Genomic DNA, 27,251 nt, shown 5'->3' on the forward strand with positions numbered 1-27,251 from the left:
TTGGTTTGGTGTTGATACTCCATCTTTCTTTTAAGAAACAGATTGCTCTAAGTTATTTCCTCAGCTTCAAAAGGGAAAGATGGGTATCACCAACAAGAAAATGCCAGTAATTTCATTTTCATTCAGGGCGTGAAGCATTTAAAGGTTAATTTTAGATAAAAATATCATGATTGAACATTTTATACTAGCTTTCTGTAGATTTCCAAATGCTTTGGAGTTGCTAATGTATTAGTGTGGAAAATCGAAATGTAAAATTGCATCCATATGAGGACTCCCACAGATTTCTAAAGTATGCTGTCCCTTAATAAATTAATTATAGCATTTTTTTTACTATCTCCAGGCTTTTGTGGAAAAATCAAAGTTCTCACTGTAGGAAATCAAGGGATAAGAGCTGGCTGAGAAAAGCTGTGGTTCTGCTTTGTCAAGTCTTTGTGGTAGCCTTTATATTGGTGCTTTATAACAACATGTATTTAGAATAACAAACAGACAATTAAATTATCTTTACATTAAAGGAGCGTTTCTTTTTGTGCACTAAGTTGCAGCTAGAATAGAAGAATTGAGGGTCACTTTTGAGGGCATGGGAAAAAAAATGAGTCTTTTGCAGAGAGATTTACAGAAGGAGTTTGATTATTTCTTGCCTTTTTTTCCCCTCCCTTCTCTCAGGTCCACACCAGTGTCCTACCTGACCACAAGGAACCAAGAGCAGATGTTGGGGTAAGAAATCATTTTCAGTAATTGATTTTTTTTTTTTCCATCTCATTGGAAGGCACTAACACTCAGTGCTCAACAGGAGCTGAAAAGCTTTTTTAATAGCGAAAGTTTTTGGTGGAATGAATAAAATAATCAAGGCAGGAGTGGCAGTCTCATGGATTGATGTCATCCCATTCACATCTTTTTGAAAACCTCTTTCAACTGAAGCTATCCTGAGACCAGCATAACCCTGTAAAGTCCTTGCTAATATCAAGCAAGCAGTCTGGATGGGAAGTCATTTTCTGAGAGGGCTAAAACCTCATGGATAATATGGGCCCCTGGTGGGAGTGGGAAAGGTTGGTCCTGCTCGAGCTGAGTAGAAGAACAAAGCTCACCTGGTGCAGGTGTCAGATCTGTCTGCAAATATGGAAAATGCCTGGAGGCTTCAATTTTTTAGCCTAAGGGTTTGACTTTTCTGCCTTACAAGGGCTTCCTTGGCATGGTTTTCAAGACTTCAGCTAGTGTTTGAAAAACCTGTAGCTTGGCAGCAAGTTCAATCTTAGTGAAATAATCAGTGTGTTTTAGCTTTCCATATAGCTATTATAGAGACTTTTCTCTTTGGCTAGTTGAGATTATTCATCAAACTACTCAAGGCGAGTGTCTTTAGATTTGTGTCTGGAACACTAGCAAAATTCCGAAGGAGCATTACTCTGCCATTAGGATTACAGCACAAATTTTGTTCTAAAGCCTACTTTTCAAGCCTTTCCAAGTCATGTGGGCAAAGTTAAATTGGTTTGTAGACTGCCAGTTCAGGCCCCAGGGTGGACTATTGGTATCTGAATCAGTATAGAAAAAGTATTCTCCAGTTTGATATTAGACCCCTTGAACATTAGCATAACTCTCTTAATTTGGGTCATGGGATCATTTGAAATTTTATTTGATTTTGCACATAGCTCTGTGCTGTCAAGCAAAGAATTTCTTTTTTTCTAAATAAGCATATGAATATGAAACAGAGAACTAAGTAGAACATTTTAAGCCGATAAAATCATTCACCTTTAATTTCATGACACAGAAGAAGTAGATCTGATGCTCAGACATGTTTAGTGGGTACAATGACCAAAGCTCTTTGGCTTTATGAGAGAGCAGTGTAGTTGTCTCTTGGCCCTGGTCACTTGAGGATTCTGACTTAGGATTCTTAAATATATTTATGGTTCTATTTTGCTGCAGAAAGAAGCCCCAGGTGACCAAACCTTATATCAGTTTCATTCCAAATAGCCCTCTTCCCCTTTCCAAGCGGTCAGGTTTCAAATACAAACACTCAAATGTCATGAAATGCCAGAATAAAGGCTGCTGTGGAGAGACAGTGCTGTGGAATGCGTTCTTGCAGCATGGAGAAGGATATGCTCTTGGAAGAAGATGAATAATCTGGGCTAAGTGTGTGTGACCACAGAGTTTTAGTGTGGAAACACTCTCACACTGACTCATCCAAAGGAAGACAGAACCACCTGTGTGTTCACTCCAGCAAGGCTGTGCATCACCATGTGTTGCACCTGGATGTCTTTTTTTGTAGAAGTGCCTTTAATTTTGGCATTGAAAACTAACTGTGCTCTTTGCTTGTGTGGCTGTGTTATTTTTCTTCCTTTCTTCCTGTTCATCGCTTCCCAAATTCAATGTTTTTCCAGCCTGCCCTAGACACTCGTGTCCTTGTTCCATTGCTGCTTACATGCTGCTTAGGAAATCTAAGGCTGTGCCATTTATGGGAACAAGCCTTACCTCATGACTCAGTTTATTGAACTGCAGACATGCAGTTTGCAGTTTACTAACTGCACTGTGGGTGCTTGCCCAATTTCAGAGTTGGTGTTTGAACTGTACGTTGTGTATGGAAGAAAACTTATCTTAGTGTAAAGCTTTATTGTTTGCATTCAAGCACACAACATCCTGCTGGCTTTCCTGAAAGAAAGCAGGCTGAAGGTTTGTTTTTTTTTTTACCAGAGAAGTAACTCTTCTCAGCAGTGACAAATTCTTTTCTGTTTTCCTTGAAGAGAACATTGCTCTCTGTAGGCAGCCTCTGTTGACTCAGAGCAACTTGATTCTTCTTTCATTTGTATAGCCAAGAATGTATATAATTTAGCCTGGAATTCTAATTTGCCATTCCAACAGTAAACTTAGTGTTATGTAAGAAAAACCAAACTTTGTGCCCTTCTTATTTTTTTTTGCTAAAAATTAAACATAATGTCATGATCTTCTTACAATTTATTTAGAGCAAGTGATGTTGTGTTGTACATTTGAAAGATAAATTGGTAGAAGATGGCTGTTAGTTTCTTGCCCATTGTTCCCAAGGCAAGAATACTACTGCTGGCCAAATTGACAAAATGGGATCTCAGCAGGATATGAGCAGAGGTTAAAAAATAGCCCAAGTGCAAGAGAAGATTTAACCCTTTTTCCTCTTTGTACTTTGTTATGCGTGAAGAGTGATTTTTATAGAAGAAAAAGATACAGTGGTGTAGCCTAATTTAACTTTAGGCATTCTAGTTACATTACCACATTTCTCTGCAATTTTAATGCAGTAAATAAGTTCACCTTACAATGGAAATAGAGGAAAACACTACTTAAAACATTGCCAAGAACTAGAGAAATAAAACATTTCTATTAATAAACTTGTGCTGAACTCAATTTAAGAATGCCTTCCTAGCACATACATTCATATTTTGAATACATGGATGGTAGTGCCAATGGCTTGAGGAAAAACCATAACAAGAACAACTTTGGTATAACACTGAAAACTTAGCACTTCTTGTAATCCAGAAATTAGAAAAATAGGAAGGAACAGATGCAAAATGCAAATACTGGTACTGAATGAAAATCTTCCTGTGGCTGTACATCTTACAACCTGTTATTTTGTCAGGTTGTTAGACTGTTCTTAATGGAAATGAGAAAGGTTCCTGCCCATAAAACCAAAGTTTTTAACAGTTTACTGATAATCATGCTGCACAAAAAAAATTCTAGAGGATTAAGTATCAAACTGTTATATTGAAATGCAATATTTTTCTTTGTAGCAAAGAAAGATTTTCAAGTGTGTGAGCAAAAGAAATAACAAAAATGAATGAATATGTTATCTTTTCTTTCTGCTTTGATTTGTAGCGAAGCTTCCTGGGCTGTGCAACTTTTAGAGTGGGTGATCTGGTAAAGTCAAAGGAGCAGCAGTTGACCCTCACCCTCAGGTAAGTGTTGTAAATCAGGGTTTTTCTAAGTACTAACCTTTGGCATTTCTCATCCAAAGAATGGCAGCAGAGATAGGGAAGGGTCTGCAGCACGAGTCGAACAAGGAATGGCTGAGGGAGCTGGCATGTTCATCCTGCAGAAAAGGAGGCTCAGCCAGACCCTGTCACCCTCCACAGTTAACTGAAAGGCCATGTTGAGAAATGCAGGTTGGTCTCTTCTCCCAAGAGGTAGCAAGTGAGCTTCCCATGTGCCAGATTAGAAAAGCTCATTTTATACCATGATAACCTATGGAAGAATTGTAGAGAACTTGGCATAGGGAATATTCATTCAAAGTTTCCTTTAGAAAGGAGCATAAAATTGTCAGTTTTGTTTGGTGTGTGTGGTTTAAAGAATTAGCAGTGTACAGGTTTTTTTAGGCACGTTTAAAGAAGGTGGTCCTAATTATTGAAGGTGTCTCCCACATGAAAATGCTTGTGGTCTCCTGAACTCGTTGTATGCAGCTACACTGAGACTGCAGGGGGTGTGATACAGAACTCTAATCAGTGACAGGGTACAGACCTAGGTTGATGAACTCCAGCTTAGTGATCGTAAGAATCTGTTCTTACAGGAATTCAAGTTGTCTTCAGCTCTTTGGGATAAATTTGGTTTCCCTAACTGACATATTGAAAATTTGATCTGGAAGATTGTCTCCAACAGGTGGCACAGTAATTGACAGAACGGAAAGCTTCGGTTTCAGAGTAAATATTTTGTATCTCAGCCATCCAATTTGTAAGCAAAAAGTTAAGATGGAAAACTCATAAGAAATAGATGAAAAAATTGGTTTTCATTAATATTTTTAGTCTTGGTTGCCCTCTTTGTTCAGCTAACACTAAAATACAAATGTACCAATGAAATTTAATTTGCAGACACATTAAATGGTAGGGTTTAGTCAGTTGGATATTTTTTAAGAAAAACATCCTAACCTTTCAAAAGTGGGTTTGTTTTCTGGTTATGACTATTGGGCAGCAGAATGTCAGTAGAAATGATCCACATTTCTTTGATGGCAATTTAACCAGAGCAGTCTACTTATTTAAGCTTGCTTTCCTCTAATTACCCTGCAATATTAGTACCTCTCAGGAGGATAGAGGATATATCAAGGGACTTGTCAGAGCAACAAATTCTATTTAATTCTTGTTGATATTCTTTGGATAGGAGTTTATCAGGGCATGCCTGTGATTGAGATACTCCTTTGTTAGATTTAAAGTAGAGATTTAAGGACCCAGAAATAGCTCTGTGGTGTGCCCTGTAAAGATTGGTGTAATTATAGAATCTGCTTAATTTTTAACTGAGTTTTCTTTTTCTTTTCCTTTTTTTTAGTTATGTTTTTCCTTTATCTTTCTGAGGTACAATGGAACAATATAAAAGTGTTTTCAAAGGAGCATTCTTGTGTTTTTCTGTTATTTTGTGGAGAGCTGGCTTGTGTCTACAAATTCTTACTGCTGACACACAGTGCTCTACTTCCCTTTTTTTCTACCATTGTGCCCTAATAGTGATTAGGGACACAAGTTACAAAACCTCTGCAAAAGAAGTTTTTATTTTGATTGTCCTTTCTTCTCCATAAAGGTGTCCTAAACTGGTGGCTGAGTGTTTCTGGTAGATCTATGCAGTAATCATCAAAACACAAAAAGATTGATTTGCAGAATTACTTCAGTGTACACAACAGGTGTTGGGAGAGGAATTTAGTTATTAGAGATTTGGGATTGCAGTTTTCAATATGGAATTTATAAGAAGAGAGAGGTTTTCTATAGACTTGCATGTTTCATTTTGCAGTGATAACGCAATGTCACTTGCTTCCAGCTTTCTCATACAGTTGTGATGATGAAAGGCAAAAAATGGGCTGTTGAATGCAACAGAAGTATTTTTCAGTAGGAGAATGTTTCTTAATATTGAGTGTATGATACAGTGTGTCTGATGAAAAAAATAAAATCACACTTTTTTTTTTCCTTTCTAAATAAGAGCTAGGTATACTGGTTGCTAATTTAGCAATAAAAGCTGATTTTTTTTTTTTTTTTTTTAGAAGATTGGAGGCAAATGCCTGCTGTTCTCAGTCCATCTTGTTCACTTACTTTTCCATCACTAGCTTGTTACCTTTTTTCTCCCTGGATGCCTTGGTCAGCATTTTATGGCCAGAAGGAGTAAGGTGGGCACAGATTCCTGCTGCTCGTGGTGTTACTGGCTATCTCCTTCCCTCACATTTGGGGGAACTAATACTGACCTGGGGATCCTTAAGGACCTGGGATAGTAGAGAAATCTGTTTCAAATGCAGGTGCTCTGCTGACAGGTATCAGATGAGTGCTGATCCTTGTCCCAGGGTGCCAAAAAATATCAGCAATTTTCCATCTCCATAAGCCAGGTGGGTTTTGTCCCGTGTATGGGCTTCTTATGTTGATGCTGAGTTTATTCTCTTGGCCAGATTCCCCATCCCAACTCGCCCTAAGCAGGTTGTCAAGGTGCAGTCCTTTGTTTTGTGGGGATGTGTCTCCTCACTCATGACTGAAAGCAATTTGGTGCAGGGACCGTCTTCACTGCACCGTGTGAGTGCAGAGTGCCCTTCTCAGCTTTATTAAACTACAGCAAATAAGCTGATCTCATTCTAATGCATTGTGAAGTATCCTAAAACCAATTGATTCCTTATCTGGTGCTGTGTTGAACAGTGTGTCTGTGTGAGACTTTTTACATCTCTACAAGCAAAGGACATGAGGTGTATACATAATGTGTGTGTGTGCTCAATACTGTTAGTGCAAAGTAAAATTATGCAGGGTTTTATCCTACTAAGGTATGATCACTAAGCTTTTTTTTTTTTTCCCACTCCGTCACTTCTGTTTCTCTTTTTAAATTTTCTTTCAAATGAAATTTTAATCTCATGGTATTGCTGGAAAGTTTGAAATGCGTGTTTTCAAGTAGCTGAAGACTCTCAAGCACTGCTGGTGTTTTAAAATCAGTCTGACAGTTTTACCCTGGGCATTTACAGAGCTCTTTGTTGATTTGTATGCCTGTAGCATTCAAAAGAAACTTTGGGTTTGGATTTGTTGATTTTGTTGTTGTTGCCTTTTTCGTTAAAATGTGTCTTCGTATTTCTGTGTGGGAAGATAAGAACTGGAGAAAGGAGTGCAACTACAGTGCAACAAGTCCCACTGTTTAGTTTTATTGTGTTGCATTACCTTCTCTTACAGGTAACACCTGTAACAGATTGTAGTATTAAATATGTATTAGACCAGAACAGGAGTGATTTTGAGAAGAAAATAATAATAAAAAAATATATAAAAGTGGAATTATATCAATCACTGTTTTTAAACCCATACAAAATACATATTGCTCCTTGTGCAGGCAAACAGTGCAATGCTCGTTATCATACTGAGGCCAAGCTTTTAATAATAGCACCAAGGGAAATATTTAGGATTCTAAAGAACAGGAGACAAGGATGAGAAAGTGTAGTTAGCATTTCCATTTTACTGGAGCAACAGGCCCTGTTGGTTTGGATCAGTTCATTTGCTTGGCACTTTGATCGGAACACCTTAAGCTCCTGAAAAATTGTCAGTCTCATAACCACACACTTTGGCTTCTAAAGATATGTGATTTGCTGACATCTGCTGTATTCCCTTTCTGCTGGGGATGCTGCAGTGCATTTGTTGACAGAGCCTAGTTTGGGTGCTGGTTTGACACAAGAAGGAGCAGTCAAGCCACACAGCTGTAGCAACTCCAGAGAAAGTTCTTCATTCAGAAGGCCCTTTCAATATTATTATGTATTTCTGCTCATAATTTGGACACTGAACCCTTACTGCTTTTCTTCTGGATACTTCTTAAATTAATACAGGCTTCTTCAATTTCAAAAATATCTGGAACTGGTTCATTTTTAATAGTCTCTTTATTGTCAGTAATTAATTTGGCTTAGAGCAGATGAAGTTTTACACATGTAAAATATGAAGAATTATGTTTATTTTGCAAGGTTTTATAGAAGACCAGATTTGTGTAGTTGCAAGATGAGTGTATTCTACTGAGTGCATAGTAAAGCCTAATGGTTTTCAAGGAAGATAATTATTTAATTTGAAAGCTTGGGGGTAACTATTTTTTGAGACTTTACTGTACGAGCTGAACTTGTTTAATGGGTCCCTTCCAACTCAGCATATTCAATAATTCTGTGGTTTAATGATTTTATGACATTGAAGTTTTCTATGTATTCTTTTTTCTTGATTCATCACTCTTCATTTCCACTGCTCAGAAAAGACACAGTATTGCCCCACACGTATTTGTTTTGATTCTCCTTCCTCGCTGTGTTTTTGTAATTGTGCTGAACTTATTCTCGTCATTTCCTTTTTGCCTATTTTTGCTTGGTGCCTTTTGTTACCCTTTCCTCATTATTATGAAACTATCAGTTACTCTTCTTTCCTTCCTTTAAAAAAAAAAATCTAGCTGTTCAGAAGAAGTCAGGGAGATAAACTTGGTGCTGTGCTGCCAGTGAAAGCTGAAAAAGCATTTGGTATCTTTCAGGAGTTTAAATCCTTGTTTCTTCCTAAAGGAAGTCAGCAATGCTCTTCCCTCGGTGATGTACATCTAAATTATTTGTTTTTGATTAATTGAAAGTAAACTATTTATGGGGATGATAATGAAGGAATTCACCTGTAACTATACTACCATTCCCATATAGTTCAAGAAATGGGATGGATTCTGAATAATTTCTCTGTGGAGGGATTACAAAGGGAAACGTGATATTCAGATTAGCTTCACTGTTTTGGTTTTGCAGGGATTCTGTTAATACACTCTGTCCTTTCTTTGCAGATTGTTAGGAAACAAAGCCATGTACTCTGCATTGGGATTGCAGATCCTAAGTGGAATATTGGTGCAGTGTTACAGCCCTTTATCCAATGGTCCACAAAGAGGATAAGGTCTAGAATGAGAACCTGGCAGTGTTCATGGATTCATGCACCATTCATAGCACTTACCTGTCCTCAGTGTTGTGATGAGAGCTTTCATTGTCCTGAAGAAGTTGCCTCATTGTTGTTAACATTTGGTTTGTGATGGTAAATAGCCAGCTCAGTAGCGGTGGCTGCACTTTACAGAATGGAGAGGGCACTAAATATTTACTGATGTTATTCTAATTGAAAGGATTTGATGCTGCAAGTGACCCGGTGTCATGGGTTGGTTTTTTTCCCAGGACATCTGATGGTGGAAAGACAGTTGGTACCATTGAAGTCAATCTTATGAAGATGGGAGAGCTGGATGAGGGGGAAACAGACCACATCACAGCAGATGCTCAGGATCAAAAGGTAGAAACTCAGTTTATTGCACAAAGTTAATTAGAATGATCTGTTGTACCAGATGTCTAAAATACTAATTACCAAATTGGGTTAAGAACTTAAAACAAAATTTGTGGCGCAAGTGCTGTGTAAACTTATCTCCCTCATCCAAAAAAACCAAATTCATGAAGATGTACAGAGTAATATCCTAACCTGAGTTTCCTAGGCCCTCTCCTTCTTGAAGAAAAAAATAGCTTATTTTTGTCTCAACTGAATATATTTGATCACTTCTGATAAAAACTGTCCAGAGAGATGCCATAAATACAGCTTCTTTTTCCCTTGGACAGCTGGTCTGGTTTCTGCCCTTGAAGTCCTGTTTATGTTGATTTTTATGTGCAATCTGTGCCCACAATACTGAAAAGCTGGAAGAATGACAGACAGGCAAAGCAAAGAAGAGGTAAATTCCCTTGCAAAGGGGCAGGTTCATCTGCATTAAATGGGAGCACACAATTTTTGCAGCCAGAATACAACAGTTCACTGCTTAACACTGTGGTGTATCCTGTTCTTCCTGAATAAAAGGAAATATTGCTACAGGGAATGCAGGATTTTTTTGTTTGGAAGTTACATATAAAACTATTTTTTGAGCAGAGGACATTATTTTCAGTATCTTTTCTGCATAGCAAAATCAGTCTGAGGGTAAATTTCACACTTTTTTTTCACTGCTTATCTCAGAGAACTTCAATGCCTTAGATGAGTGTGACCAGTTCCAAAAAAGCAACAAATGCTGTGAAATCTTCCTGACTTTGACCCGTAAAACTTGCACAATATAGGCAACATGAGCTGTTTTTTTCAGCCTTCTCTTTTATTTGGCTTTTCTTCCACTGCAGAATGTGGAATGAGACTCCTTGCAGTTATTGGAGATGTAGTTACTGAGCTCTGTTGGGCCTGGGGGACACAGAAGGCTTTAATAGCAGCTTTCTAGGGGTTTCTAATACTTGTAAAGAGAGACCAGACTCATGACCAATGTATGGTCTTTAAAGGAGTCCTTGGTTTGTACAAATCAGTGGCAACACAGTCTTGGATTATATGTTGATAGTGAGGATGCAATTGTGAGAATGGTGAGTCATTGAATTAATAAAAAATAAATAAGTTTTGAACTGGTGAATCACAAAATCTGAGCACATTTTAAGGACTTTTTTGTGCTTCCTGCTTTTCCCTTGTTTAAAAATTAATGAAGGGTTTTCTTGCACTGTGCATGTGAAAACTGCTTTGTCTAAAGAAACCTCTTCGAAAGTATGGAACTTGTCAAAAATGGTTTTAAACTAAAGTGCCTTATTTTTATAGTAAAACGTATTAAGCTAAACTATTACTATCTCTCAACATTTCTGCCATAATACTGGTAGGAAACATTTCTGTTTTGTTATGGAACAGCTGATCATATTTTTTTCATTTTCTTGGCTATAATTCTGATTGTGTTTCAGTATCTTGGAACAGAAATATAAAGAAAAATGTAAATTCTAAGTAAGACTTTGGAAGTTTGTATTATTATCACTCATGGTTTTCAGCCTACCTTTTATAAACTGCCATGGATTTATCTCAGACCCCCTGAATGTGTCACATCTGTATTGTATTTTTTTGCAGTGTGCATTGGTTCGTGAGTGTACAGCCACTGAGGGCATAAGTGGGAAGGACAACCTGCCTTCCTTAAATGCAGGTAAGAATTCCAATATCTGTAAGAGACAGCTCTTGCAACTCCACCTCTGGTCCTGTAGAAATCACACAGATTCGTGGCAGAGCTCATCAATGTCTCTTCAAATGCTGCACAGATGTTCAAGTTCAATATTTTAGTGTTTTATACATGTTTGGCATTATCATTTCACGGAGAAGTTTGAATAAGTGTGTGTCAATTGCGCTTTCTGAAGCAGTGCTGAAATCTCCATCTCCTGCATCTTTACTGTTCAGTGATTTTCAGTGACTAAAAATCACTGTCAGTGACTTCCATGGGCATGGAATTACCATCATTAGTTTCTGTTGTGTCATTGCACGGCATTCTGTAAAATAATTCTGCGTTATTTGTAAGTGAATACCCAGGACAATCAATCTCTCTCATTCATAACTGGTGAAGTGGCAGTTTCAGATTGATCTGGAAACTGTCTGTCCTAGAATGAAGGGAGCTGTTGGCAAGGCATTCTCAATTCTAGGCCAGCTTGGGCTTGAGTGCATGGTGTTAAACTAGATCTGTTTTTCTTTCATTATCTGAGGAGTATTACATGCTGATGTGCTGTGCCATAAAACCTTTATTAGCCCGAGTTTATGAATCTCCATTACTCGGCAATAACAATGTCACAAATAAGTTATATGGGTCATCTAAAACCACAGCACTGTCAAGAATTCTGTGTTTGCTACATACCGTTGAGGAGGAATGTTACCAAACTTTTACAACTTTTTAAAATCTTTCTTGAAACTTTTTAATCTGATTTCTCTGATAGGGCAGACTTTCTGAATCTGCTTTGCAGTCTGAAGGAAGCCCTAAAAACTGCCAAAAATTAAGTTCTTCCATATGTGTGTGAATATTGCATTTTTTTTCTGTGAGTTGTTGAGATTAGATCAGAATCAGAAAAAATATGTTCTAGAGAAATACCATTTATTTTCATCAATTCAAAGTGAGAAAGATGTTAATTGAGAATTTCTGAATGTGCCGGAGCTACATCCGGCTCCAGAAATTCCTGAACTGGAAATAGCTGGAGGCATGGAGGGTATCCTGTGTCTCCAGGTGTGTATTTATGGCTTTTCTTGGGCACAAGATACAGAGGCCAGGTGAAGGATTTCATCTAGCCCAGTGCAGTTCTTTGGTTGTGATTCTGTATGTCATCCAGATTAGTGAGACTTGAAGAAATGACATTTCTGCCAGAGAACGATGCTGATTCACAACAGATTGTTTTCTGTTTGTTGCCTCCCTTGTATAGGTCTGATTGGGGTTTTTTGTTGACTTCTTTTGTATAGGAAAATGCTGTAGGTTGTGAATATGTTTTGTTGGAACTTCCAAGGTAGATGTCAGTTTTAGGAATATTGAAGTCTCGATCAATTTGTCAAGAATATTTCCATGTGATTCTACAGTGTATCTAGGCAGCGTTTTCACATTTGTTATTGTCATATACAAACACAATATAAAACCAAAGCCCACCCAACACTACTCGGGTTTATAAAGTTATAAAGTCAAACACACCTTGAAGAGCTTTTTTTTTTTTTTTTTTTTTTTTTTTGTCATTTTTTGGGTTGTCAGGCTTTTTTTAAAGAGTTGAGGGGAAAGAGGTGCATATGCAAGAAATGACAGCATGCAGGCTATTGGGAAGAGTTTGCACTCACAGGAAGTTTTTCTCAGATAAATAATTAGTCTTCAGTCTGTTTCCTGTATTTGTGACTTTCTCTTCTCGTGCAGCATCACCTCCACTTTCCTGCTGACATGCTGTGCTCATACAGAACTGCCCCCAGAACAGTATGTTTTCCATATACATTCATATTTAGTTCACGTGTATGCTGCTGTAAAGCTTTCTGGTATTTTCTTGTTGTTTATCAGGCCTTCAAAATGATGAAACTGAAAAAAAAAGCTGCCTCTGTGAATCCTTAAGCTTGTAGGCATAGAAGCATGCTGGCATTCTTGTGAAATTTAAATCCTAGGATAGGGAACTCTCAGCCCTCCAGTGAGTTATGAGATGCTTGTTGAGCGAGTGGGAATAAGCAGTGTGTTTCAGAGCCTTATCACTATTGCTTCTATACCTCCAGAGACTGAATTTACGTCTCAAAATTCAGTTACTTATTTATAATGCTGGAGAGTTTGCCAGTTGTTTACATGTAAACAAATTGCATTCTAAATTAAAAAAGAAAGATAAGAAAAGTAATTGAAATTAAGCAAAATTAGGAAAGCTTTAATTATTATTCCTGAGGTAATACACATCATATTCCTATGCTACAAAGAAAGATATAAATAGGAACACTGTTAGCAAATTAATATATGGCAAAGATATGCTTTGATCTGTGTTCAATAGGGAATGAAAATAAAACCAGAGTATTCAATCTTTTATTATTTTTATTGTACTTTCAGGGGAAGCAATGTGAAGGATATTGCATGGAATAAAAAGCACAGAGGTTCTTCATATTAAAAATGACAATGTCCAAAAATATTCATGGGTAAATATATGGCATTGGCTTTCAGGCTTGATGCTGTGGAGAAAAGCTTTTAAAACAGAGTTTTCTCTTTTTTAACCACTGCAGTTCATGTGGATTTTGGGTTTTCTTCAATGCCTCTCATGATCACTGTCTGAGTACAGCAAGGATTATCTTTATGAAACTTCCACTCATTTTAATCACTACTTTTTATGAAAACCAATTCTAGTCTCACCCTTCTTATTGTACATGCCCTCTAGAATTTGGTTCTAGACAACTTGTTACAGGTAGAAATTAATTATTGTTGCAGTTGGAGGGGAAGATACTTCTGAGATTTTTATGGAGTTGCATGCCTTCAGTAGTTCTGTTTATAAGGAAAAAACATCAAGTACTTATGCAGCTTTTATTGGCCTTAAATCTTAAGCTTTAGCAATACTGCATATTGGGATTATTTGGGGAAAATGCCCAGGCTTTTTTTGACTTTGTAAATGAAATTTTCTTCTTAAACCCATGGATTTGACCATTTAAAAAACTTACAACACACTTGAGATTATCCCCATCTGAAAATTCAGACCTGAATCAAAGACCTGAAGATGAAGCCAGTACCTGGAGAGGAGTTTAATAATTCTAGCCACAATAAAAGTCACAACTTTGAATCCATATTTTTAGTGTTCTTTGTCCCTTGGTGCAGTTGTGATGGGTTTTCTGGGCTTTGTTTTACTTTGTGATGGTGGCAACATTGGGGAGATGGGAGGAAAGAGATTTTTCAGATACATATTTGCATTAGGTTCTCACAGATTAATGTGCATTTTTCAGTGTAGTCGATTCTGAGTGTGAATTTAAGGGCTGCTCTTGGAAAAAATCCCTTGATAAACTCCTTAGGAAGTAGATATAAAAAGGTAAAATAAAGAATCTTTTGTGTCAGGGGCATCATCATTTAAAATGTCCAGGTAATATGCTGATCGGGGGGCACAACAGAAAAAACAGTACCAACTCAAAATTATCATCTGGTTTGGCAGTTTTCTGTTTAAGGCCAGACTTGAATTAGCCCTTGAATTAGCCCTTAGTTTCCTGAGGTTTGAACATTGAGATATTTTGGGTATTGATAGTAAAGAAAAATTGCTCTTTTTAATATGTCAGAGAAATTAAGCATCTCTTTCGCTTATTTCACAATACTGAGTGAAAATTTAGTTTTTGAAAGTAAAATCACTAAGAACTAAAGGCAAAATTACTCTAAAAAGGCTCATAAAATGACAATAAAATGGCAAGAAGTGCTTATAATGTACTGTAATTAAGAAATAGTTGGCTTCTGATTGTAAAGGCATAAATTATAACATCTGTATTGTCTCACCCTTCCCAAGAGATTGAAAATAGAATAAAAGTTTTTTAAGACTCGGTTGCTCCATCTCTGGATCAGAAAAGGGCATAATCCAACAACAGTTTTTCATCCAAGATTGCTGATGAAAGACATCTCAGTGGAGTGATGGGAATATAGAGCAGTGCGACCACTTAAACATTGCTCCTTTCTTCGGGTTGCAAGCAGTGGGTTTATTATCAGTGTATTTAAATCTCTGGTCTTCTTTTAGGCCTTTCCTAAAGGATATTTGTTAAAAATCCTGATTGCTTAGATAGACAAGGCAGTTTGGGTACCTTTTATTTTTAATTCTCTATAAAGCAGACTACATAAACATTAATGGTGTCTTTGAAATGTCTGTTAGTAGCTGTCACTGTTAGTAGCTGTCACTCATTCCAAGTCAAGTGATGTTCTTATGTCACATTGCAATAGTGATCTGAAAACTGTGTGTGTAACATATCGACAGGGCTGTTATATTTATTTCTATGTAGTGGCAGTGTCTTGACCCCATCAAAGTTCCAGGTAACTCTAATATGTTCAAGTTTCCTTTAATGCAGAAGCACACCTCCAATTTGCATTAATGATTTGTGTGTGCATGTCCAGGGGAAGATGCAGCTGAACCCTGAGTCCTGTGCAATTTATTGGAATTGTGAGTGGTGCTGGCAAGCTGTGGTGGTGGCTGTACTGAGTTCATTGTTCATTTGTGCTCTCTGGTTTTCCTAACTCCAGCTGAAATGCAAGAAAAGAGAGTCTGATTGACATTCTCACTACTTTGAAGACCTAAATTCAAAAGTTAGCTACTCTGCTGGTAAAATGCGATTTATTGATGTACTAGTAATACTTTGCCCTCCACATGCTGGTATAAAAATGAAATAGATATTAAATGTTTTTAGTGGAATTTTAATGATACTAAAATTAATTTTGTAAGCTAGGGGGAAATAATATAATAATTATGCAGGTTATTGTCATAAATGTTTGGACTCATATAAGCACATGAAAGCAATGATATTATTTTTGCTCTTTGCAGTGTTGAGAAACCCTGTTTGTAAGTTGTATAGATTCCCTACTTCTGACAACAAGTGGATGCGGATCCGGGAGCAGATGGCTGAGACCACCCTCTCCTTCCACGTTCCTAAAGAACTAATAAATCTGCACATAAAGGAGGACATGAGAAGGTAAGGAAGAGGCAGCAATATAAATTATATTTTTCTGACTTTGAATCATGCAGACGAGGAGCTAAAATATATTTATTTGTAGTATGAAATGGGCACTTTTATAGCTGCTAAGAATTTACAGCTGTAACTGAACAGAATTGATTGCTCAATAGGACTCCAGTGACCTCATAAGTTCTGAGCAATGAACTGTGCTAAAGTGCAGTCATGGCTTTAAACCTGTTAGCACCACCGTTTGATTAACAATTTAAATATTCTGGAACATTAGCATTTTATAAAGGATCAGAAAATGACAGGGGGCTGAGCAACATTGTGCTGTGTTTGGCTATGTGTCTGGGTAGAGTTAATAACATAGACAAACATTATGCCATGAAAAATGACAAGTTTATAGTGAATAAAGGAGCAATGAGGATAAAATGGACATTCCTTTAGCTAATCTAAATTAGTTGGCATAAGAAAAGGATTCCAAAGTAATGTTTGTTTGAAACCCTAACGTTTGGCCTCATAACCCAGAGAGATATCTGAGAATCATAACAATGTGTATGGCCTGGAGAAAAAGGAGAATAGAGAACACAGGTGTCCCAAAAGCCTTTGAATGTCCAATTTGCCATTGCAGTGATTAAAATGGAGCCTGTCCTTGAACCCTTGTAAGCTGTGCTGATAAAATTTGGGGAAACATCTTTTTAAGTAACCCAGGGCTACCCTGAAGACAGTGCCTCCTTCTTCTTCCAGCGATAATGGATGATGTAGAAGATATTGCCTCCTTCCTCATGCAAGTTACTTAACACATAGATGGGCAGCTGGTCTCATGTGTAAGAGTGATGCTGGGACCCAGTGCTGCATTCCAAAGCCATCCTGTGCGCTTTGAGGCAATTCCTTCCTGTTGTGTCACATCCCAAAACAACCTGTTGTGGCTGTTTGTTCTGCAGTACCAAGCTTCTTTTCCTTTTTTTATTTACCCCATCTGTTGCTTCCCTGTGATGTTTATATGCCAATAGAACAGCATGTGGGAGGCTGGAATCTTGATTTTAATAAAGTCACTGGACTGATACATCCTTATGCATGGTGATGATGGGTTATAAAATTCCTATGAATTGTTATAATAGTTTATTTTATTCATTTAGTACTGTGTTTAGGCATTTATGGCCTCATCTTGTTTGAGAATACTTATGGGCAAGGTTTTTGCAGTAAGCAATAAAAATAGATTATACTGAGTCTCACAGTTCATGCACTTCCCATATTTTCATTTGCCTCATGGGTAAGTGCCTTTTAAATGTTAGAGGATTACTTGAACCACTTTTACTACTTCTGCATTATTCTCTCCAAAGGCATAATACAAGTAATAGCCCTTGTTGTTGTATCATATTATAGAATTCACCTCCCTGGACAAACTCCTAGTAAGAATTCACCATGGTGGGGTTTTCTCTTCACCAAAATAAAGATTTGAAAAAGAAACAGAAGTAACAGTGGCACAAAGATTGAGATAAGTGCCTCTGATTTTCCTGACTGCCGGTGTGGTTGAGCTGTTCAAGCCTAGTTGAAAGTGTGGGTGTGAAAGAAAGAGACCAAGTGATTGATGCAGTCTGGAGGAGGAGATAAGACTAACCAAAATGAGCAACACTATGTAGAATACCAGCAGATGGTGGGAACAGGAGCATCTGTGTCATCTACCATCATATAAGAGTGTGAGTTGGAGCTTCTGCTTTGTCTGGCCTTTCTTTTTCAAGAAAAGCAATTGTGGAGATGTGTGTTCTTGTGGAGTCCTTACACTTGTAGTCTAGTAGAACGTGTGAGGAGGATGCTGCTATATTCGGTGTGGGCTCAAGTATTCTTCTCTGTGTCTTTTCCCCTCTGTTAGTATAAAAGGATAAATATTTCTGTCTCAGAAGCCACTTATCATACTCAGCCTGTTTCATTTTTTTTATTGTGGCTTCAATATAGTCAGGCCTGAAGCAATTATCTATAAAAATGTGCCAGTAAGTGTTAATGCTATTCAGTATTCATTAAAAATTGTAGTTTAAATTCCCTTTTCTCGCCATCTTGAGATTGATTGTCTCTTGATAAAACTTCAGTGTTCATTGTTAACCAAACCCTTTCATTTATTGACATGATGCTTTGAAATTTGTAACTTCTAACAGTATTTGACTTTATTTTAACTTTAAGGGAAAGAATTTAAAGCAGGAATGGAAGCAAAATGATCTTAAAGTAGGAAGGGAGAAACAAGTTAAATTTAGCTTATAATTGTCTACACTTTTGTATAATAAAAAGTGTAGTGGATAGAAATTTAAAAGGAACTTAAAGTTTTCATCTCTTAGGAACCATATAAAATCGTATCATGGCTTTGCAAATCCCAGTCTATTCTCCTCACATGCATAGGAAAAGAGGCTTTAAAATAATTTTAAATGTATTTGTTGCCATTTTTGGGGTGGGTAGTTTGCTCATGGGGTTCTGGTGGGGTTTCTTTTGTCTCTTTTTTCTGCTTTGTTTTCTCTTTTTCTGTTTCTAAACAACTGTTCAGGGCATGCAAAGGTAAGCACAACTCACATTGAAGTTTTTAGTTGCCTGTCGGGTCAGGCTCACCAAAACTTGAAATAATTTTGGGAAATTCTGTAAGGAGACAAAAATTGCAACTGTTTTCAAGAGAGTCTAAAATGAGATTATTAGTAGAGAAAGAAAAACATGCCTTTTTTTTTTTCTTTTTTTTCTTTTTTTTTTCTTATTGACTCCTCCGTAATAATTATTTGCCTGGTTTGGAAACAACAGAGTGAAAAAGCTATGAGTATTTTATTTCTGGAGGGAATGTTATATTGTTTGTCTGGAGTTTATTGCCTATATATCACAGAAGCATATCTTGTAGCAAAGAAAAATGAGAGTAATTTTATCTGATTCTGTTCTTTAAAAAAAAAAAAAAATTGAAGCGGTTATCCATACATTTTAAAGTGAACTTTGTTAGGAAGAATAATTCCTGTGCTCCTTTCCTTAGAAGCTTCTAAACTTCCATTATGTATGAATGATTGAGTCATATCCCAAAGCTATAGTTTATATTTACTCCAAAGCTGCTGTTTGATAAATATTCAGAATTTTTAAGCTGTTACAATATTACAGAAGTTTTGCAAATATAATCTGCAGAAATGTCCCCTCTTGTTTTGAATCCTGCTAAGCTCTTTGCTTCTGATGTGTTGTAGTGTGTTTTTAAGTTTCTTGTTTTGTTCCCCCATTTTAGGTATTATTCTCTCCCTGTTCTTTGTAAGATGATTCTTCCCCCTCCAGTTTTCCCGCCACAGAGTCTTTGGCAGTTATGTTACCACGGTTACCCCTGCCCCCCTTATTTGTCAATCTCCCAAGTTACATAACTGCTCCTCCCTTATCCCACCATATAAGTAAAGTTTTCCTCCTCCCTGGGCCCAGTCAATCACCCCCCACTCCTCCCTGCTTTCGAGAACATTCTTCTCTCTGGGGGTCATAGTTGGCTGGCGTCCCAGGGCCCCTCCTTTGTTCTATGTTTATTGGATAAGTTCTTGTGTCAGTTTTCTTATGTACCTCCCCACATGTTCCCCTATTGGTTAGCTGGGCTTCCCCTCCCGTCTCCACCCCTTCCCTGTAAAACTCTGTCTCCCCCCGTGTTCGGGGCCATTTTGCTGTGGGTTTTTCCACCTGTTGGTTTGCCCTGTGCTGCATGTGGGCTCTTCAATAAACCGACGTTTTACCCCCAGCAAGTGGTCGCCTCCTCTCTCGTCTCGTCCAGCGCGAACCCAAGTCCGCAATCCAGCCCAGCCCGAGGCCAGGACGCCAAGGGGGGCTGGCCTCAGATGCGCAGGGGCGTCGGCCGCTTTACCCCTTCAGCTAGCCGGACTTAGGGCCGTGTACGCCCTCGCGCAGTTTGCCGTCCAACGTTGGGGCCGACGAAGTGGACTTTTGACCACGGACTGGACCCTGCGGAGTTGGGATTTACTTACCCTCTGGACGCCAGACTACCCCGGGTAGTAGCAGGCTTCGTTTTAGAAGCAGCGCTCCCCGGCGGAAGGGAGTCGGGACTCCTCGCACCCTCAGAGGACGACTCCCCGAGACGAGTGACCTTCGCCTGGTTTTTTCTTTGTCGCCTCGCCGCAGCAGGATTGGTGAGTTCGGGCCCCGTCCTGGGGACTCTCCGGCTTCCCCTCTGCCTTTTTAACTTTCCCTAGGGGTATATGCCCTGCGTTGGGGACCTACCCCCCCGCCTTCTCTCCTTGAGGTTTTTCCTCGTCCCCGCGCCGTTTTTGTTTTCTCTTCCCTTTGGGTGCCGGATTTCCCCAGACGTGGGGCCGCACCCATCACCCAATCTCTTTTTCCCTCCGGCTGTTTACCCAGACTTTGGGGCAGTGGGGGGGGCAGGGGCCGGCGGCAGGCGGCTCATTGTTTTAAGTTCTCGTTGTTTCCCGGGCGTGCGGTTGCGTCATCAGAGGATTTTCCCCCTTTCTAGCGGTAGCAGTTTCTGCTCTAGAAAGGCGCAATGGGAAAATCCCAGAAGGAGGTTTATTATGTTGTGAAGGGTTTGTTGCTTGGGGGTGGTCAGAAAGCCCGCAAGCAGGAGTTAAAATGTTTAGTTAAGTGGGTATTTTCTAGGTTTCCCGAGGTCTCCCCGGAACGCGTAAAAGAGCCGCGGTTTTGGGCAGCCGTTGTGGCAAAATTAGAAGAGGCCATAAATTCCGGGGAGACAAAACTAGCCACCGTGGCGTATTGCGCGCGCAGAGTTCATGCGACACTCGGCGTGCCTGTGGAGCCTAAGAAATGTCCCGCGGTTTCTGGTTTGTCCCTTCGTTCTCCTCGTTCAGTTGCCCTTGTCCCCCAAACCTTTCCCTCGTCCCGTAGGCATGAGCCCTCGAGGGGGATTTTGAGGGCCGACCAGAGGCAGGGGGTCCATCCTGCCCCTGCTCCCCCTCGACCGGCTCGGCCTCCCCCTTCGAGGAGCCCTGGCCAGGCTCCTTCTCTTCCCTTACCCTCCAGCCCGGTCCCCAAGTCCCCGGTTCCAAACCCCAAAGTTGTTCGGTTTTGCGACGACCCTCAAAAGGGGTCCCTTGGTGCCCGAGATGGCGGCGGCCACGCGGCCGCTCCCGCCAGGGCTCTTTCTTCTGCTCCTAACCCTTTCCTCCCTAATGCTAACCCTTTCCTTCCCCTGGACCGAACCTCTTTTTCGGTTGTCCCTCCCCCATCTCTTTCCTCTGCTCCTTCCATTTCTCCGCCCTCCGATCCTCCGTCGGCTCCTCCCCAGGTTCCTCCCCCAGTTCAGCCCCCTGTTTACTCCTCCCCTGCTCCACCTTCATACTCTGCTCCGCCTCCGAACTCCACCCAGGGGGCGGAGAGGGGCGGTGTGCCGCGCCCACTCCCTCGCCCTGCCCCATTGCCAGACTCCGCCTCAACCTCCTCCAACTCCGGTTCCCACGCTCCCCCTTCCGGTTCTCACGCCTTGTGTTCGGGGTGGGGGGGGATGGATGACTGGAAGCCGGGGCAGGCGCCTTTATTGGAAGCCGCTCCGGTTACGTACCACCTCAGCGGGGAGGGGAGCTCTCAGGCCCAGTGGGTGCCTTTAGCACAGGCCTGGATTAAGAAACTGTGCAAGGCGCAGAAGGACTACTCCCGCGGGTCTGAATACTTCTGGGGTATGCTCCGGAATGCCCTTGCACAGGGAGATCTGGTGCCGGCGGACCTGAGGGCCCTTTTCTCTAGTTTAACAAGACCCATGGAGTTTAGGGTCTGGGTGGGGGAATGGAGGAGGGAGATAGTGGAGGTTCTCCCGATTCTTTGGGGGAATCCTTCAGTGTCTCATGACGCGGACGGTTTGGCAATTTCCCAAGAATATCTTTTAGGCGAGGGACAGTGGGCAGAGGGGATAGCTCAAGCAAAGGCCTTGTTCTCGTCTCAGCTTGTAGAGACCGCTAAGGCAGCAGAGCGGGCCTTTTATAAGCTAGAGGTGATGACCTCCCAATGGGAGGACGATGAAGTCCGGCAGGGGCCGCAAGAGCCTTACATGGTTTTTATCGAGCGCCTCTACAGATACGTGGAGGCGCGGGCGACCGGGGACGACGACAGGGAGAAGATGCTCTGGAGGATGGCGTATAGCAACGCCAACCTAGAGTGTCGGAAGGCCATCAGGAGGCTCCCTCGAAGTCCCCGGCCCACGGTGGAGGCCATGATAGAGGCCGTGGTAGGCCAGGTATCCTTACCATCGCGGCCTAAAAGAGCCTCAGTGGCTTTTGCGGAGGACCCCGAACCGGACTTCTTTGATATAGAAGCTGCCCCCGTTGCCGGGCCCCCAACACCCGGGTCCGGCAGAAGATCAACAGCCACCCACCCCTGCCACCTCTGTGGCAAGACAGGGCATTGGATGCCTCAATGCCAGATGCGATTAGATTATTTGGAGTATAGAAGGAAGCGGGAAAAGGAGGAGAGTAAGGGCACAAAAAACTAGGCCTGGAGCGCAGCCCCTCCCTGCGCGAAGACAAAAATGCGGCAGGCCACTTAACAACAAGCGGGGAGGGAGGAGACGACAGAGAGCTGCCGTACACACTGCCGGATTTGTCTTACTTAGTACCAGACTTGACACATACCTGTGGTATTCAGCCTACACCTGCGCTTGACACCATGTCCTCTGTCCCTACAGGCTGCAGCTAACTAGGGACTTCTATCTCCCTAGTAGTGACATCCAGCTGGTGTCTGTCGACCTGCAACACCCGGGTCGCTGGAGGAAACTTGGACGTTGCAGGTGGACAGTCGTCGGGGACACAAAGCACACACCGCGAGACATTCACATCGTCCCTGGTCTAGTAACTACCGACCGGGACCGTTTCGCGGTAGGGCTGTACTGTGTCCGACCCCCACTCTTCCTCCCTAAGGGACAGATCATTGCCCAGGCTATTCCGGTTCCAGATAAAGATAATTGGAAGAACTCCGTGGAGAAGACATCGCCTCCGACAGTAGCCTGGGCACAGCTGGTGGGGAGGGAGAAGCCCCGCCTGACTTGTCAGCTCTCGTTGGGAGGGGACAGAAAGATCGTGAGGGGTCTTTTGGACACAGGTGCGGATGTGACGATCATTCCCTCTCGGGAGTGGCCGTCACATTGGGACTTGCAAAGCGCTGCGGGCACAATCTCAGGTGTTGGGGGCCTTCAATTGGCCAATCAATCTAAGAGCATTGTGCAAATTAAGGGGCCCGATGGGCAGTTGGCCTCTATACGCCCGTTCGTTTTAGATTATACCGAGCCTCTCTGGGGAAGGGACCTACTAGCCCAGCGGGGAGCCAGAATTGACCTCCCAAAGGCTCCCCAGGTTTTTCGGGCAGTGGCCACTGAGGAGCGCCAGACCTGGAAGCTGAATTGGCTGTCAGATAAACCAGTACAGGTCTTGCAGTGGCCACTCAACAAGCAAAAATTAAAAGCGCTCAATGAGCTCATTCAGGAGCAGTTACTGAAAGGCCACCTGGTGGAGACAATGTCACCTTGGAACTCCCCAGTGTTTGTCATTAAGAAGCCTAATAAGGACAAGTGGCGGCTCCTGACCGACCTCCGCCAAATTAACGAACAAATAATGGACATGGGTCCTCTTCAGCCAGGGATGCCTTCCCCAGCAATGCTCCCCCAAAACTGGAATTTGGCAGTTATAGATATAAAAGATGGTTTTTTCCAGATTCCCCTGCACCCAGACGATGCCCCGCACTTTGCGTTCACGGTTCCATCCATCAATCGTGAGTCCCCAGCCAAGCGCTATCATTGGCGAATGCTTCCGCAAGGCCTAAAGAACAGCCCTGTGATCTGCCAATGGTATGTCGCTTTGCTGCTGTCACCCATACGTACAGCCCTCGGGGATGCCGTCATCATTCACCATTACATGGACGACATCCTCGTGTGTGCACCCGACCACAGTCTGCTTGCCCATGCGCTTGACCTGACAACCAATGCGTTGGTTGCTGCAGGGTTCGAGCTCCAGCAGGACAAAATTCAGCGGATGCCACCTTGGAAATACCTGGGCCTCGAAATCACAAAGCGGACCATTGTTCCGCAGAAATTGGCTATTAGGACAAAAGTCCAGAGCCTAGCGGATGTCCATCAGCTGTGTGGGTCTTTAAATTGGGTGAGACCCTGGCTAGGCATTTCAACTGAAGACCTAGCCCCCCTTTTCAATTTGTTGAAAGGGGGAGAGGGGCTGAGTTCCCCTAGGGCTCTCACCCCAGAGGCAGGGGTGGCTTTGGAGAAGATACAGAAAGTTATTTTGGCCAGGCAGGCCCACCGTTACCATCCGGGCCTGCCCTTCAAATTTATTATACTGAGAAAATTGCCACATCTCCATGGCGTGATACACCAGTGGGACACCAGTGTAAAGGACCAGGGGCTGGGTGACCCCCTCTTAATTATAGAGTGGGTGTTTCTCAGCCACCATCGGTCCAAAAGAATGACACGGCCACAGGAGTTGGTAGCCGAACTGATCCTCAAAGCAAGATCGAGGATCAGGGAGCTGGCGGGGTGTGATTTCGCATGCATACATATCCCAATTAAATTAGAATCAGGACAACTCAAATTAAAGACCTTTGAAGAACTGCTGCAAACTAATGAATATCTTCAGTTTGCACTCGACAGCTACACCGGGCGCATCGCAGTAGATCGGCCGGCCCACAAATTATTCAATTCGGAGTTTAAATTATCGCTGAAAAAGGTTCAGAGCAGGAAGCTGCTGGATGCCTTGACAGTTTTCACAGACGCGTCTGGAGCATCCCACAAGTCAGTAATGACCTGGAAAGATCCTCAGACTCAGCAGTGGGAGACTGATGTTGTTGTTGTGGAGGGCTCTCCACAAGTTGCTGAGTTGGACGCAGTCGTCAGGGCATTCCAGAGGTTCCCTGGGCCTTCTAATTTGGTTACAGATTCTGCATATGTCGCAGGTGTAGTGTCTCAAGCTGAGTCTGCGGTTCTTCAAGAGGTCACCAGCAAAAGATTATTTGAGTTGCTTAACAGGCTCGTCGAGCTAGTCTCCCACCGCGAGCACCCTTTTTATGTTATGCATGTGAGATCACATACTGATCTGCCCGGGTTTATTGCGGAAGGCAACCGTTGTGCCGACTCTCTGGCCGTGGCTGCTGTTACGCAGGCCCCTCTCCCAGACGTGTTCGGCCAGGCTAAGATCAGTCACCAACTTTTCCATCAGAATGCGCCTGGCCTGGTCCGGCAGTTCAGTCTGACACAGGATCAGGCCAAGGCGATAGTGGCCACATGTCCCCAATGCCAACAAGATCAGATGCCTACTGTGGCCTCAGGGGCCAATCCCCGAGGTTTGGCGAGCTGCGAAGTGTGGCAGATGGACGTGACGCATGTCCCATCTTTTGGTCGATTGTGTTACGTCCATGTCTCAGTTGATACCTTCTCTGGGGCTATCTATGCTTCTGCCCACACAGGTGAAAAGGCAGCGGATGTGCAGAAGCATCTGCTTCAGGCATTCGCTGTCTTGGGCATCCCTAGGGCCCTAAAAACAGATAATGGCCCTGCGTATACCTCCAAGGAGCTGCGGAGCTTCCTGCAGCAATGGGGAGTAGTCCATATGACTGGCATCCCCTATTCCCCAACAGGCCAAGCCATGGTGGAGAGGGCCCACCAGAGCTTTAAGAAGATCTTATCCCGGCAACAACCGGCGATGAAGGTGGAGACCCCCCACGTCCGGCTGTCAAGGGCATTGTACACGCTTAACTTTCTAAATTGCTCTTTTGACAGCCAAAATCCTCCAGTGGTCCGGCACTTTGGCAGTCACCAGCAGCTGCAGCCTAAAGCCAGGCCACCGGTTTTTGTAAAAGATCCGGAGACCTGGCGGACGGAGGGCCCCTTTGACCTGGTGACCTGGGGGAGGGGATATGCCTGCGTGTCCACTCCCTCAGGCCCCAGGTGGATTCCATCTAAGTGGGTCAGGCCCTTCGTCCCGAAACAGAGGACTAAGAAGGAGGCAGTACCACAAGTCCGGCAAGCTTGTTGGCGTTGGCGGAGGAAACCACACCATCAATCTTTGTCTTTCTTTCCAGATCTTCCCCCAGTTACAGAAGAGCCCTCTCCTCCAGCTTCTCCTCCACCCCTTGACCTCCTATGTCATGTTTCCTCCCATTCACCCCCTGCTCCAGCTCTTACCCCCTGTATGTTTTACTTAAACTGGTTGTTTGGAGAAGAACCATTTTTGTGAATTCATCATACTTTTACTATCTTATCTCATTTCAGTTACATCTCCCCCATGGCCCCCGTTTCAACATCGCTGACTCCCATCCCTAGCCTGCTAATGGCGATCATGACGACCTGCGGACTCCTTTTGCCACCTTCGGAGCCGTGGGTCATCCCCCAGCGGAAAGTCAACGTCTGGCGTGCCTTGGCTCAATCGTTAGGACAGGACAGTATATGCCTAGACACCGGCGCAGCAGAGGACCCGATGTCGCCTTGTGGGGATCCCTTTCTCTCCAGGCGAGTTTCTCCCTGCCTTCTAAAGTGCCTTTAATGCTATCCTAGCCCAGAGCCTCACTATCCTCCCCAGTTGTGATTCCTCCAACGCCTGGAGAGACGGAGTGAGCAGGCTAGATCCTGCACCCTCCGAGCCCACAGAGTTACATTTCCTCGGTTCGACCAATGCATCAATTTGCTTTCAGTTTGATTATACAATCACCCCCGTCGAGAGGGGTAGTGAGGTAGTGCTGCAGTCCAAGTTAGAATACCAAGCTAAGCAGTGGTGTAAGGCTGTCCTAAAGATCCTCAGCCCCACCACTACCAGACGGACCCCTTACTCCCTTCCCCGAGGCGTGTTTTTAATTGTGGCGACCGGGCGTGGGCAGGCATCCCCTCTGGCCTGGTCGGAAGGGCCGTGCACTTTTGGCCGGCTGACACTGTTTACCCCCAACGTCACTCAAATTATCAATTGGAAGAAGACAAACATCACATCTAAATTGGCTAGACCTAAAAGAGATCTCAAGGATCTCATTGAGGATTGTGATGATGAAATTACTCATTGGTCACACTCAAAATCCGTCGCCTTTACCATCTTGTTGCCTTGGGTATCGGTGGCGAAGGCTCTAGGTGAATTGGGCTGTCTAGAGTGTTGGGTGGCTAAACAAGCAAATTTTACTTCGGCCGCGCTCTACGACCTCCTCACAGACGAGGAAATAACAAGGAAGGCGACACTCCAAAACAGAGCAGCAATAGATTTTCTATTGCTGCTCCATCATCATCACTGTGAGGAGTTTGAGGGCCTCTGCTGCCTGAACCTATCCTCTCGAGCCGAGGACGCCAGACATTCCATCAAGAGGCTGCAAGACCTTGTCCATCAGGTCAAGCAAGAAACCTCTGACTGGCTGGGGGACATTTTCAAGGGTTGGGGCCTCAGCGGG

The 27,251-nt window shown here is 42.4% G+C and overlaps 1 protein-coding gene across 1 annotated transcript in view; it reads left to right on the plus strand.

Moving 5' to 3' along the window:
• Nucleotides 1-27,251, plus strand: part of LOC128949364 (inositol polyphosphate 4-phosphatase type II-like) — a 134,270-nt gene that overhangs the window by 36,477 nt on the left and 70,542 nt on the right. The window contains exons 3-7 of the mRNA XM_054294230.1: nt 664-714; nt 3,832-3,911; nt 9,104-9,215; nt 10,827-10,899; nt 15,731-15,878. Of these exons, the coding sequence (XP_054150205.1) occupies nt 664-714; nt 3,832-3,911; nt 9,104-9,215; nt 10,827-10,899; nt 15,731-15,878 (464 nt within the window). The remainder of the gene's footprint in view (nt 1-663; nt 715-3,831; nt 3,912-9,103; nt 9,216-10,826; nt 10,900-15,730; nt 15,879-27,251) is intronic.

This window comes from Melozone crissalis, unplaced genomic scaffold (assembly GCF_028551555.1).
Source record: "Melozone crissalis strain CALT ecotype California unplaced genomic scaffold, PUWL_Pcris_2 ptg000223l_1, whole genome shotgun sequence".
NCBI classification, from domain to species: Eukaryota; Metazoa; Chordata; class Aves; order Passeriformes; family Passerellidae; genus Melozone; species Melozone crissalis.